The sequence below is a fragment of the Cyprinus carpio genome, chromosome B22 (genome assembly GCF_018340385.1).
Source record: "Cyprinus carpio isolate SPL01 chromosome B22, ASM1834038v1, whole genome shotgun sequence".
NCBI lineage: Eukaryota > Metazoa > Chordata > Actinopteri > Cypriniformes > Cyprinidae > Cyprinus > Cyprinus carpio.
In genome coordinates this window covers 18,800,139-18,812,801 of record NC_056618.1, presented here as the reverse complement: position 1 = coordinate 18,812,801, position 12,663 = coordinate 18,800,139, and the positions used below count along the sequence as shown (strand labels likewise).

At 36.4% G+C, this 12,663-nt stretch overlaps 1 protein-coding gene across 1 annotated transcript in view; it reads left to right on the top strand.

Annotated features, from left to right (window-relative positions):
• Window positions 1-12,663, top strand: part of tspan7b (tetraspanin 7b) — a 31,732-nt gene that overhangs the window by 17,340 nt on the left and 1,729 nt on the right. The window contains exons 2-7 of the mRNA XM_042749918.1: window positions 6,985-7,173; window positions 7,249-7,276; window positions 7,416-7,540; window positions 7,958-8,113; window positions 8,190-8,273; window positions 11,088-11,170. Coding sequence (XP_042605852.1) covers window positions 6,985-7,173; window positions 7,249-7,276; window positions 7,416-7,540; window positions 7,958-8,113; window positions 8,190-8,273; window positions 11,088-11,156 — 651 coding nt within the window. The 3' untranslated portion in view covers window positions 11,157-11,170. The remainder of the gene's footprint in view (window positions 1-6,984; window positions 7,174-7,248; window positions 7,277-7,415; window positions 7,541-7,957; window positions 8,114-8,189; window positions 8,274-11,087; window positions 11,171-12,663) is intronic.

Here is a 12,663-nt window from a genome sequence, read left to right as displayed (position 1 = left end):
TCAAAGACGAACGCCGCCGAGCCGCATCAATTTAAGATTCATTTGAAGAAATGAACGCTCCACGTTGCGTTAGCAGACAAATGCGAGTGTCAGGGGATAAAAAGTGTCTCGTTCAGAAACGTGGCTGAGATCCTGTTTAATATCGGCTCTTTGTGGATAAAATGAAAAAGCAATGACTAGATCTCAGAGCTACTCCAAGTTCAATCTCTATTGCTCTGAGCTAATATAAACAAGGTGCTCACGACACCAAGGTCATGGGTTTGATTTCCAGGGACTATATTAACTGATAAAACCTCTGAAAGAAAGTGCGTTAGTAGTTTTGAAAGTTTAGTGATCTCTAAGGTTTTCTTGGGTTAGAGGGTTTTATGTGTCTTTATTTAACAGACTGCTGGCTAAGACAGTCAGAGAGAGAGAGAGAGAGAGAGAGAGAGTATGACAGACGTACTGATAAATAATTTATATTCTTTTGCTAAATAAAAGATTTTCTTCTGCCAGCCTTCACACAGAAAGCACAAGTTCTGATCTTCGGTGTAGTTTTGCATCATGATGTATGTGTAGCGGATGGCTGGTCATTTCTTTAGCTTTCTTTCTGTTTTTTTTTTTTTTTTTTTTTAGTTGTTGCGTTGCGTTGTTTTCGTTGTTTCTAAAACATCCGGGTGAATCTTACGAAATGACTCATATTTCATCCTAAAAACTAAAAAAAAAATAAAAAATATGGAAAGTTATGTATGAATTATATTTTATGTAAAGAAAATAAAGCCTATTTTAGGGTTTTTTTATTTATTTATTTGCATTAGGGTTTGAATTAGAATTATATTTTATTTTACATCATGGTAATGATGGTATTTATTTATTTGTGTATTTGTTTATTTGCAATATGTAATTACAATTATGTTTCATTTTTGCATTATGGTAATGATAGTGTTTATTGATTTATTTATTTGCATTATGTAATTAGCATGATATTTTTGTTGCATTATGGTAATGATGGTATTTATTTGCGTTATGGCAATTAAAATTGTTTTACATTATAGTTATATTTTGTTTTGTATATTTGCATTATGATATATTTTTTCCTAGGGCTGCACGATTAATCGAATGTGATTGTCATGCGCATCTCATCAGTAAAGCTGGTTCTGTAATCAGTAGTAAATCTCCAGCACGTGCTTTCAGATGGAGCAGCATTTACTACACAGAGCTGTAGTTCACTGACAAGCTACGCAGAATTGCATTCATAATTGCAGACGATATAATCGTGCGATAATGAAACCGAAGTAATCGTTCTGTTTGCGTAGCTTCTCAGTGAACTACGGGTCTGTGTAGTAAATGCTGCTCCATATGAAAGCATGTGAAAATACCACATTTAATAACATGTTTTTACTTCAAACATAACATCAGTCGAGTGTTTGAAATCCTTCTGTGAGATGATGTGGCTTCTTACACAAAATCTTACATATTTCATAGTATGCTAAGCAGGGATAATGGCGATAAGCACTGCATTGTTGAATCAATGTTGAATCAATGAAAGTAGTTAAATCTTGTGTTTATTCAGCAACCACTATAGGGATTTCCTGATTTCTTCTTCGGGGCATATTTGTAGTTTCAGCGCGAGAGCGCCCTCTGGCCTTCGGATGGAGATTTACTGCTGAACACAGAACCTTGCTTCACTGAAAGATACGCATGACAATTGCAGCTTCTGCCTAATCACAATTTATCGCCTTTGCGATTTAATTTCGATTATTTGTGCTGTCCTATTTTTTCCTGTTGTGTTAAGGATGACATTTTTTTATGTATGTATTTATTTATTTGCCATATGGTGGTAATTAGAAAGAGTTGTTTTATTTTTTGCTTTATGGTAATTATGATATTTAATGATTTATTTATTCATATTATGATTATTAGAATTAATTTTTACATTGTGACTGATGCAATTTTTTTATTTATTTTTTGGCGTTATGGTACTTAGAATTTATTAAAAAAAAATTGCATTATGATAATATGATATTTATTTACTTATTTGTGTTATGAAAATTAGTAAAATTTTATTACATTGTTGTAAAGATGGTATTTTGGTAATGGTAATGATTATTTGTGTTATGGTAATGAGAATGAGAATTATATTTAAAGGGGTCCTATGATGCTGCTAAAAAGAACATTATTTTGCGTATTTGCTGTACTGAAATGTGTTTATGCGGTTTAAGGTTAAAAAACACATTATTTTCCACATACTGTACAGTATTGTTTCTCCTCTATGCCCCGCCTTTCGTAGAGATGTGGGGGCGTGTTAGAATGAGGTGTTTCGGGGGGTGTGGACGAGTCTCAGATTTTATAAAGAATATCTCTTTGGATTTGAGACTTTAGTCTTTGCAACTTTACAGATCTTCTTTATTCACCAAGAACTTGTAACACTCCAAAGAGAAAGGAAAAATTGAAATCCCATCATATGACCCCTTTAAATGTTCAATTGAGAATAATAAGAATGACAAAAAACAAAAAGGCAGAAATTATTATGCAGTATATATCTGCATATTATTAAAAAAATAATAATGTGACCCGGACACATGTAAAGCTTTAAAATAAAAGACAGTAGAGCTCTCTGTCAAAGAGAAACGTTAATGGCCCTTCTGTCTCTTCGTATCATCTTGCTCAAAGGTTTTTAAAGTTCTTCGAAGTGCAAGCTTTAGTTCCTGAAAGAGTTTTTCCTCCTCTCTCTCGGATCCCTGATGAGTCACACCATCTGTGCACTTTCTCCTTCTTTCTCTGTCTCAGTGTGAGATGGAGACGGGACGTTGTGTCCTCTATGTGGTGGTAGACATGGTCTGAATGACAATATGGTGCTACCATTGAGCATAGGATGGATACAACTTTTTCTCAAATCCTAGAGCACTGTCTTCCTGGATAACCTTTAAAGTATCACCTTGTTAGCTTATCAACATGCTAACGACAAAAAGTTCTAAGACGATACAATTGCAGTGTCAAATTTTATAGTTTTACTATATATTGTACAATGTCAAAATGCTATTTCAAATTATTTCAGTCAACATTAGTGTTGTGTTTTTGTTGCTAATTAGAATATTGCGTAATTCACTTACAAAAAACATTTCCATGTTGCTTTTTGGTACTTTCGACAACGTTAACATAACAATTATGATCTGATACCATAGCAATCAGATTTTAATATCGTAGTGCTGTGTGCTGTGTTATATATTTGTGATAATAGCATGGTAAAAACATAGTACTACCATGGTACCATGTCCAAAAAAATTTCTGTGAAATTAAAAATGGATGATTTTAGCCAAATTTTTTATTTTTTATGCCTGCTGAAGTATCATGTTGTTAGAAACATGCTAATGACGAAAAGTACCATGGCAGTATTTAACATAATATTGGTGTTTTATGCGTTATTTACTATGTATATTCTTGTTAAAGTGTTAGCTTAGCAACATGCTAATGACATAAAAGTGTTGTGGCAGTATTTAACATTTGCATTTATGTATATTTTGTGCTCATTCAAGTATTGTTGTTTCACTGTTAGCTTAGTAACATGCTAATGACAAAAAATGTAGTAACATTTAGTATGTTTAACATTTTTGTGTTATGTATATTTTGCCTTATATTTTGCTAATTTGAGTTATGTTGCACTGTTAGCATAGTAACATGTTAGGCGAATGACAAAAAGTATATTTGTGGGTGCTGTGTAAATTTCGCGCTAATTTGAATTATTGTTTTGTACAAGATTTTGAACTGTTAGCTTAGCAACATGCTAACATAAAATGCATAAAATGATCCACCTATACACTATGCTACTTGTGCACTATGTACTCAACCATGTAATGTATGAATTTTATAAGGTTATTTTTTCATTAATAATCAGTCTGATAGCCCCTCCCCCTTCACGACTTAAAGCTGCGACAGTTGAGTGCATAAAATATCCAACATTCCACACTTTGTTTTTTCTGTTATTTAACTGTATCATCCGGGTATTTAAAGTCCCCATGAAATCAAAATGTTTAGTATTAATATGTTAGCCTTAAGGTTATGAATAAGTTGGTGTGATTCAAAACAATGACAAAATTCGCATTTAGGAGATATAAGCATTCAAAACTTATAGTCTCTTATGCTGCGTTCCAGGCAGGTTTTTGAGCCCATAAGTCACGACTTCAAACCACAACTCACGACTTTGTAGCTTTCCAGGTAAAAGTCACGCCAAACTGCCTGAGCGCAAAGAATTGCAGCTAGATTATTAATTTTATTGCAACCTTCTATTGTCCTAAAGTCTATTTCTCACCGTGTACCACTTGCATAAACACCGCCTACGTAGGCAATATTATCCGTAGGGGCTGCCATTGTTGTTTCGTGGGCTATGTGACGTCAGAGCTCGGAACTGGGAGTACATTGATCTAGTACGAGTTCACGGGTGGGAAGTCACGGGTTTGACTGCTGTTCAAGTGCACTTTCACGGGTAGAAGGTTGGAAAAACACGGGTAACGGGTTGACTGGAGGGCAGCATTACTTCTGCTAAAATGGATCACAGATTTCCATGACATCACATCGCACTTTATCTTCTCATCAAATCCAATCAAACCAATCAAATGCTCTCTAGAATCCCTAGCACCCACCCCCTTCTGTAATCGGTCACTTGTTTACAGAATTAGTATTTTCTGTACGGTGAATGGCACGTAGTGCACTTTATAGGGGACAGGGAATGATTCAGACAGTGTAAATATGCTTTCCATTGAGGAAAAAGAAGTCTGGTTTCGCACTGTCACGCGAATCACTGCACCGTACACACTCTGCTCCAGTCCAGAGGCACGATAGCACGGAGCGGATCAGATCCGCGTGTCGGCATAGACCACAAAACAAATCAGACCTATTTGAATACTACCCAGAATGCTATATTTTAGAGCAATATGGATGTGATTGTGGCTGTCTTACCCTGTCAAATATGGCTTTGATCTGGCCAAGCTGTGGTATAAACGAACGCTATTGGCTATTTAAAAAAGCAGCGGGGCTGTTTGATATGTAATGCCCTGTCTTCCTGTTTCAGTTTAAATGACGTCAACACATAGAATAACACTGCGTGTTTCAAAGAATTTCAGGGGACCTTTAAAATGCACTTTCTCCTTTTGGGATTTTCAGTGTAAACACACTACTCGTACTATTTGTGACACTGGACCACAAAACCAGTCTTTAAGTTGCTTGATTATATTTTTAGCAATAGCCAAAAAAACATTGTATGGGTCAAAATTATCGATTTTCCTTTATTGCCAAAAATCATCAGGATATTAAGTACATATCATGTTCCATTAATACATTTTGTACATTTCCTACTGTAAATATATCAAAACTTAATTTTTGATTAGTAATATGCATTGCTAAGAACTTCATTTGGACACCTTTAAAAGCGATTTTCTCAGCTTTTTTTTTTTTTTTGCACCCTCAGATTCCAGATTTCTAAACAGTTGTATCTTGGCCAAATATTCTCTGATCCTAACAAACTATACATCAATGGAAAGCTTATTCCATTGCTTTCAGATGATGTATAAATCTCAAATTTGAAAAATTGCCCCTTATGACTGGTTTTGTGGTCCAGGGTCACATTTATACTACACATCATACGTCAGAATAGTGCATTAGTACGTGATTTGGGACGCAACTACAATTTGAAACTCTAATTCGGCTATATGATGTTGCATAAGGTTTCTTTTTAGTTGGCTGTAAGCACCAAGGCAGTTCACTATTGAGCTTAGCTTGTGCCACAGTAGCTCTTCACACCATCATTAGCATATCCATAAAAACGATGACTCTTTCAGAGGTGGCAAAATGACGGCATCAGACTGTTCTGAGTGGGATGTGGGTTCACTTATTCATGGCCGTTTCTGTGGGTAGCATCATGTGCGCCCGCTAACTCCTGACTATTGCTCATCTCGAATGCGTGGATGTTAGTCATGGCATTTCAGACAATTACATGCAGTGATGATTACATGCAGAAATGTCCTGTATGTGTTAATCTGGGTTCAGTTCGTCGTGTTGAATCTGTGGTCCATCCGCTAGCAGGCTAAACTGATTCAGCACAAGCAGCCGAAGGCGACTTTCTCCCATCGGCCTTCATGTGTCCTCCAGACTGCTGATAAATTCTTAATAAACACTGTGAGAACGATCCAGACAGCCAAAACCCAATCTGTTTTAGTTTCTAAACTAAAAATGATTACAATTATTAATTGAATGCCCTCAATGATTAGCATAATCAAATACCATTTAAACAACATGTTTAACAGATTACAATGGTACATGTTCAAATCATGGTAATAATGCCATGGTACTATTTGTAAGTGAAGTCTAGATGAAACAGGAAAGATGAGACAAGTTTAGATGCACATTTTAATGAGGCTTATGTATTTTCATAAGAATAGTTGTTTTTCTGTTAGGCCGATCATGTAGCTCATCTATTGGGTGACATCCTGCCGCCCCTCAATGAGTCCTGTGTTTCATAGAACCTTCTAGTGATGTTGAAATACACCGGCGCCCCCTTCAGGTCAACACATTGAACGGATTGAATGAGTGTTTGTGGTAAATATTTGTGTGACTAAACTATAGAAACTGCCTATTATAAAACAAGGGGAAACATATTAAATACATTATGATTTCAGTACCTTAAAAAATCTAGAAAACAAAAATGTATTTGTAGGCTGGAGTTTATATGCATTTATATTCAAGATATAAATGATTCTGGTTTCTGTTTTAAAATGTTTATTTGTAAAACAACTTTTCTGTTTATTTATTTTGTATTTATTTTTTATGACATAAATCCCAGTAACAAAGATTGAACTTGAGCTTTTAGATTAGGTCTTTTATTTTCATATATCAATTGCATTTTGTGTTTTGCTGTCTTCATGTATTGTCCACTAGATGGTAGCAAAGGATTAAAAGTACTTACTAGATGGGTTTAACGTTAAAAGTTCTAATGTTTATCTTTCTCTGTAGATCACGGGGGCAGTCCTGCTTGCAGTGGGATTATGGGGGAAATTCATTTTGGGTCCGTACATCTCCCTGATCGCTGAGAACTCCACCAATGCTCCCTACGTGCTCATCGGGACAGGGACCACAATCATTGTGTTTGGACTGTTCGGATGCTTCGCCACGTGCCGCGGGAGTCCATGGATGCTCAAGCTGGTGAGGTTAGCCTCAGGGAGCACATTTTACATCAAATGACGCCCCTAACAGCTAACACATCTCTCTCATCTCTAGTACGCCATGTTCCTGTCTCGCTCTTTCTGTCTCTAGTATGCCATGTTCCTGTCTCTGGAGGTGAGACGTGCTTAAGCATATTCTCCGGCGGTGACCCGTAATGTGTCTCAGAGATCTCCATCTGTCTCGCACTAGGAGGGCTTGTTCTGGTGACATCTGACATTGAGTGTGTGTGTGTGTGTGTGTTTGTGCTCAGATCAAAGGCACCTTTCTGAGGACGTACAACGAGGCCGTTGAGAACTACAACGCCCAGGACGAGAGGAGCATCGCGGTGGACAACATCCAGAGGAGTGTACGTTCAAACACTGGTTAACATCAGTTCATCTGTTTAATGCTGTTTATCTAGTGTAAGGAAAAATGTGTCATAATCTGCATTAAAAGATATTTTAAGATATTTTCTGGTTTGTTAGGTAGTTGCAGTCGCATTCTTTGTGGTTTCTAGGGGGTTGCTAAGGTATTCCTGGTGGTTAGGGTGTTGATAAAATATTTTCTGGTTGTTAGGTAGTAGTAAGTAAGGGGCATTCTGTGTGGTTGTTATGGGGGTTGCTAAGATATTCTGGGTGCTTGGGTTTTCTAGGGTGTTGATAATGTGTTCCAGGTAGTTTTAAGGGGGTTGTTAAGCAGATAGATAGACAGACAGACTGATTGAGATTTAGCATTACCTGTCATGAGCCCTGATCTGTATGATATTCTCTCTGACTGTGTTCAGTTGCGTTGTTGTGGAGTTCTGAATTACACCAGCTGGTTCTCCAGCGTTTATTTCCCTGTGAATGGAATTCCTCCGAGCTGCTGCGCTAACGTCTCCGACTGCACGTCCTCAGACCTGCGAAACGCCACCATAGCGCCCACCAAAGTCTATCAGCAGGTAACACACACACACTTAACAACCACACACACTGATTGTGTTTTTCATGTACTTATAATGCTTTTGTTGTGTTCAGGGCTGCTATGAGCTGGTGACGACTTTCATTGAGACTAACGTGGGCATTATTGCTGGAGTAACATTTGGAATTGCATTCTCGCAGGTAGGATGGAGATTCACCCAAAAATGGTTAGTTCACCCAAAAATGAAAATTAGCGCATAAATTACTCACCCTCAAGGTGTATATGACTTTCTTCTTTCAGACGAATCCAGTCGGAGTTACATTAAAATTTGTCTTTGATCTTTCAAGCTGTTTAATGCCAGTCAGTGGGAGTTGCAGTGCTTCAGTCCAAAAGAAGTGAAATAAAAAGCGCCCATCCATAAAAAAAATTCTTTCAGACGACACAGCTCTAGGGGGTGAACAAAGGCCCTCCTGTAGCGAATTGATGAGTTTTTGTAAGAAAAATATCAATATTCAAAACGTTATAATCACTTTAATGTAGCTTGTGCCAACAGTTGCACACAGAAGCAGCTCCGGGTTGATGATGTATGAGGTTGTTGCTGCGCATGCGCTGGTAAGTCTCGTGAAAACCAACGTTTGCTAACAGGAGCAAAGGAAGAAAAGTTTCCTACCTTAAGCAAAGGAAAACCAGTCTCCTCTTGGCTTATACTGAAATCCTCCGACATTCTTCTTTACAAATCCTAGTTTTGTACTTCTAATTAGTGACCGTTGTTTTGTTTTGATCTCTCCGCTGTGTTTCCGCGTGCTTCACTTCTGAGCGGCGCATGTGCAAAGCCGAACTCATACCTCATCCGCCCGGAACTGCTTTCATTTACAGCAGTAAGCACAAGCTAGATTAAATTGTTTTAAATATGGATATTTTTCATACAAAAACGCATCGATTCGCTACAGGAGGCCTTTGTTCACCACCCATTATAACCCGAGTGGTGTGAGACCATATTCAAAACGAAATAATCACTTTAATGTAGACTTTTTATTTCACTTATTTTGGACCGAAGCACTGCAATCAAAGACAATTTTTTATATAACTCCGACTGGATTCGTCTGAAAGAAGAAAGTCATATACACCGAGGATGCCTTGACGGTGAGTAATTTATGCGCTAATTTCCATTTTTGGGTGAACTTACCCTTTAAGGTCTGTTCAAATCAAGGACCATAACCATAAAGATAACAATAAAGATATAGTTCTAAAAATCGTTCTCAATATTAAAGAATAGCAGAGTTCACACCACAGCTATAACGATAAAGGCACAGAGAAACAATATCGCTGGAATAACTTCCAGATCAATTTTTTCCAGCTGATGAACGCTACAAACACTGACTCCCAAACAGAATCCATCCTGCTGTCACGAATTTAAAGTTGCATGTACGCTTAGAATAAACAGACGATATCGTCCGCTGGTGTGGATGCTAATATCGTTATCTTTATATTTACCGTTCTTGGTGTGAATGGGGCTTTGTTCTTTTTCTTTTTATATTTTACTCTTTTTTTGTGGTTACAGGAAATCTGATTTTTTTTTTTTTGTTTTTTTTTTTTTTTTTTTTTTTTTATTTTCTTTTATTTTGATTTGTTTTTTTTTTTTTTTTTTTATTTTTATGATTTAATTTTTAAATATCTTTTTTTCCTTTTTAAAAAAAAAATTAAAATATAAATGCATTTTTATCTTTAATATTTAATATATTTGTATTTTTATTTTAAATTATTTTTTAAAAAAAACATTGTACACTTATTTTAAACATTTTATACTTTACTTTTTTAAAGATGTTCTACACTTGTATTTAAATTTTTTGTAACTTTTTCATATTCTACACTTATTAAACATTTCATTTTATGGTTTTCATCTCTTTTAATATTCTGCACTTATTTAATATTCTATACTTTTATTTTAAACATTTGATTTTAAATATTCACACGTATTTTTAAAGCATTTCAATTGATTTTTTTAACCTTTTTTTTTTTTTTTTTTTTTTTAGATATAACAGATTTAAGCCTTATATGTAAAAGATTGCAGCTCTATATATGTGTGTGTGTGTGTGTGTGTGTGTGTGTGTGTAGGCTATGTGACCTCTTGATTGGTCAAACAAAAAGATAGTCCCGTCCCAAACTCACACAACGGGTTGATGTTATTATCTGAAAAACTTGCACGCCATTAATTTAATCTAAACATAAGCAGGAGTGTTTTTCTTCTCCTTGAGACGTCATAATCGCATCTGAGGTGATCGTTTGCCAGCTAATATTTACTGTTTACTGTAATATCTGTTTTCCGTTTACCGCTGAAGCGAGCTGAACAGCTGTCGACTGTTGTCTCGCACAGGTGGAGCGGTCCGCTCCGTCGAAATGAGTCACTGGGTAACGGAGCCGCGCTGCCATGACAACCCCGCCGTGAACACCGACCCCGGGCTGTCTGTGTTTTCCCAGCCCTCATTTAGTAAACACACATAGACACAGGCGCAGGAGCCGAGCGTGTGGCGCAGCTGGGGTTTGCTAGCGAACGTGCCTCTTCAAACGCAATCAGGCGCTCTGTCACTCACGCTTCCGCCTCGGGACCATTATGCAGATATCGCTCCATCCGCACTAATGGGTCCAAAGGGCCGCACAGGAACACCTCGACCCCTCTAGCGATGCTAATTGAACTGTAAACGTTATCTGTGAGCACACGGGCGGCCCGAATCAATGACATCTCTTAGAGACGCGGCCCCGCTAATACGTCTAATCTTCCGCCGCGCACGTGGAATTCTTTTGGCTCGGTTAAACGGGGATCAGTAAACATTCATTATGATTATAACTAGAATTTGGTGCGCGCGGAGAGAGCGAACCGTAAACCCGGGAGAGCAGCCGGCGGTAACGACTATCGCAATTTAATTTAATTAGCGATTACGTTGGGAGAGGGAGCAAAAACAGCCCTGGAAAACAGCTTTACCATGGTAACGGCCACGTGCGTGTGTGTTTTTCAGCTGATCGGGATGCTGTTGGCCTGCTGTCTGTCGCGATTCATCACTGCCAATCAGTACGAGATGGTGTAGCGGCGTGTGCACAGGTGAGACACACACACACACACACACACACACACACAGTTAGAGATTGTTTTGATGACTGTGTTTAGGTGTGGTATACTGACTCATTTGAAACGGACTGCAGCTCATCATGATACACACATGGCTCACAGGAGAATCGACTCTCAGGTGATTCTAATGGAGTTTGGGGTTAGGGTGTTGTGAAGATGCAAATGTCGGATAAAGCATTAAATAAAATAGAAATATTGAATAAAATAGTTTCAGTATGTGTTTTTTTAGAAGGCAGCATAATTAGTTTGCCGCTCCCATTATGAACAGGCAAGTTTATATAGATTAAATAAATACAGATGTAAAAAAAGGAGAAAGTATACATATATAACCAATTATATATTTCAAATATAATTAATAAATCAATACATAATTAAAAAATCAAGATAATTATATATATATATATATATATATATATATATATATATATATATATAAATCCATGAATACATTAATTGTCAATTATATATAATTGATTATGTATATGTAATTCTTATATTGTAAAATATTTATTATTTATTATATATAATTCTATACATATATATATTTCAAGCAAAGATTATATTTTTAGAAGGTTTCACAGGCACGTATATTATAATTATATATATATATATATATATATATATATATATAGATATAGATATATAATATATATGCAACTGCATTTTGGATTTTTGCTTTAATGAATTCTGGGTAAATCTCTGTGGAATGTAGCAACATGTTTTCTTAGCATAATTAAGTAACTAAGTTTACTTATGTACATTCTTGATGTGAACAGGCATTACACACACACACTCACACACACACACACACACACACACACACACACACACACACATATATATATATATATATATATATATATATATATATATATATATATAATCAGGGCTGGTAATTTAAAAATTTAATATTTTATTTAATGTTTAAGATTAATCAATTACGGTGAAAAATAACATGTTAAAATTATTAACACATTTAACGCAGTTGGCCGTCCCCAGACCTATGTGGGTCATCTGACATTTCCTATAGTTGAGTGATGACAAATATGATGCAGGGCAGTGATTACAAATATGATGCAGGGCAACTGGAGCCTAGAGAATGTAGTTAGAATGTCCCTTAAATTCCGTTTAAGTTTTGATCACCTCATGATGTTTGATCATATAGTTAAGCAATATCACACGAGCAATAAGTGCAATATCACATGAGTGGCAAATGTGATACTGATCTTATACAACAGTTCAGTAAGTAAGAAGGTTAATATTGTGTTATTTTAGACACAATGTTGTCTGTTTTGCTTAATTTTGCCAACGAAAATATAAAGACAAAGCAGAACTTTTCGTCTCTGAGCAACACACAGCGGCATTTCATTTCTTAATCCACATTTTGAACGAACTGGGTGAACCATTTGGTGCACTGAACCACTGGCCATTGGCGTGTTGGTATTTGAAGCGGCACTGCACAGACC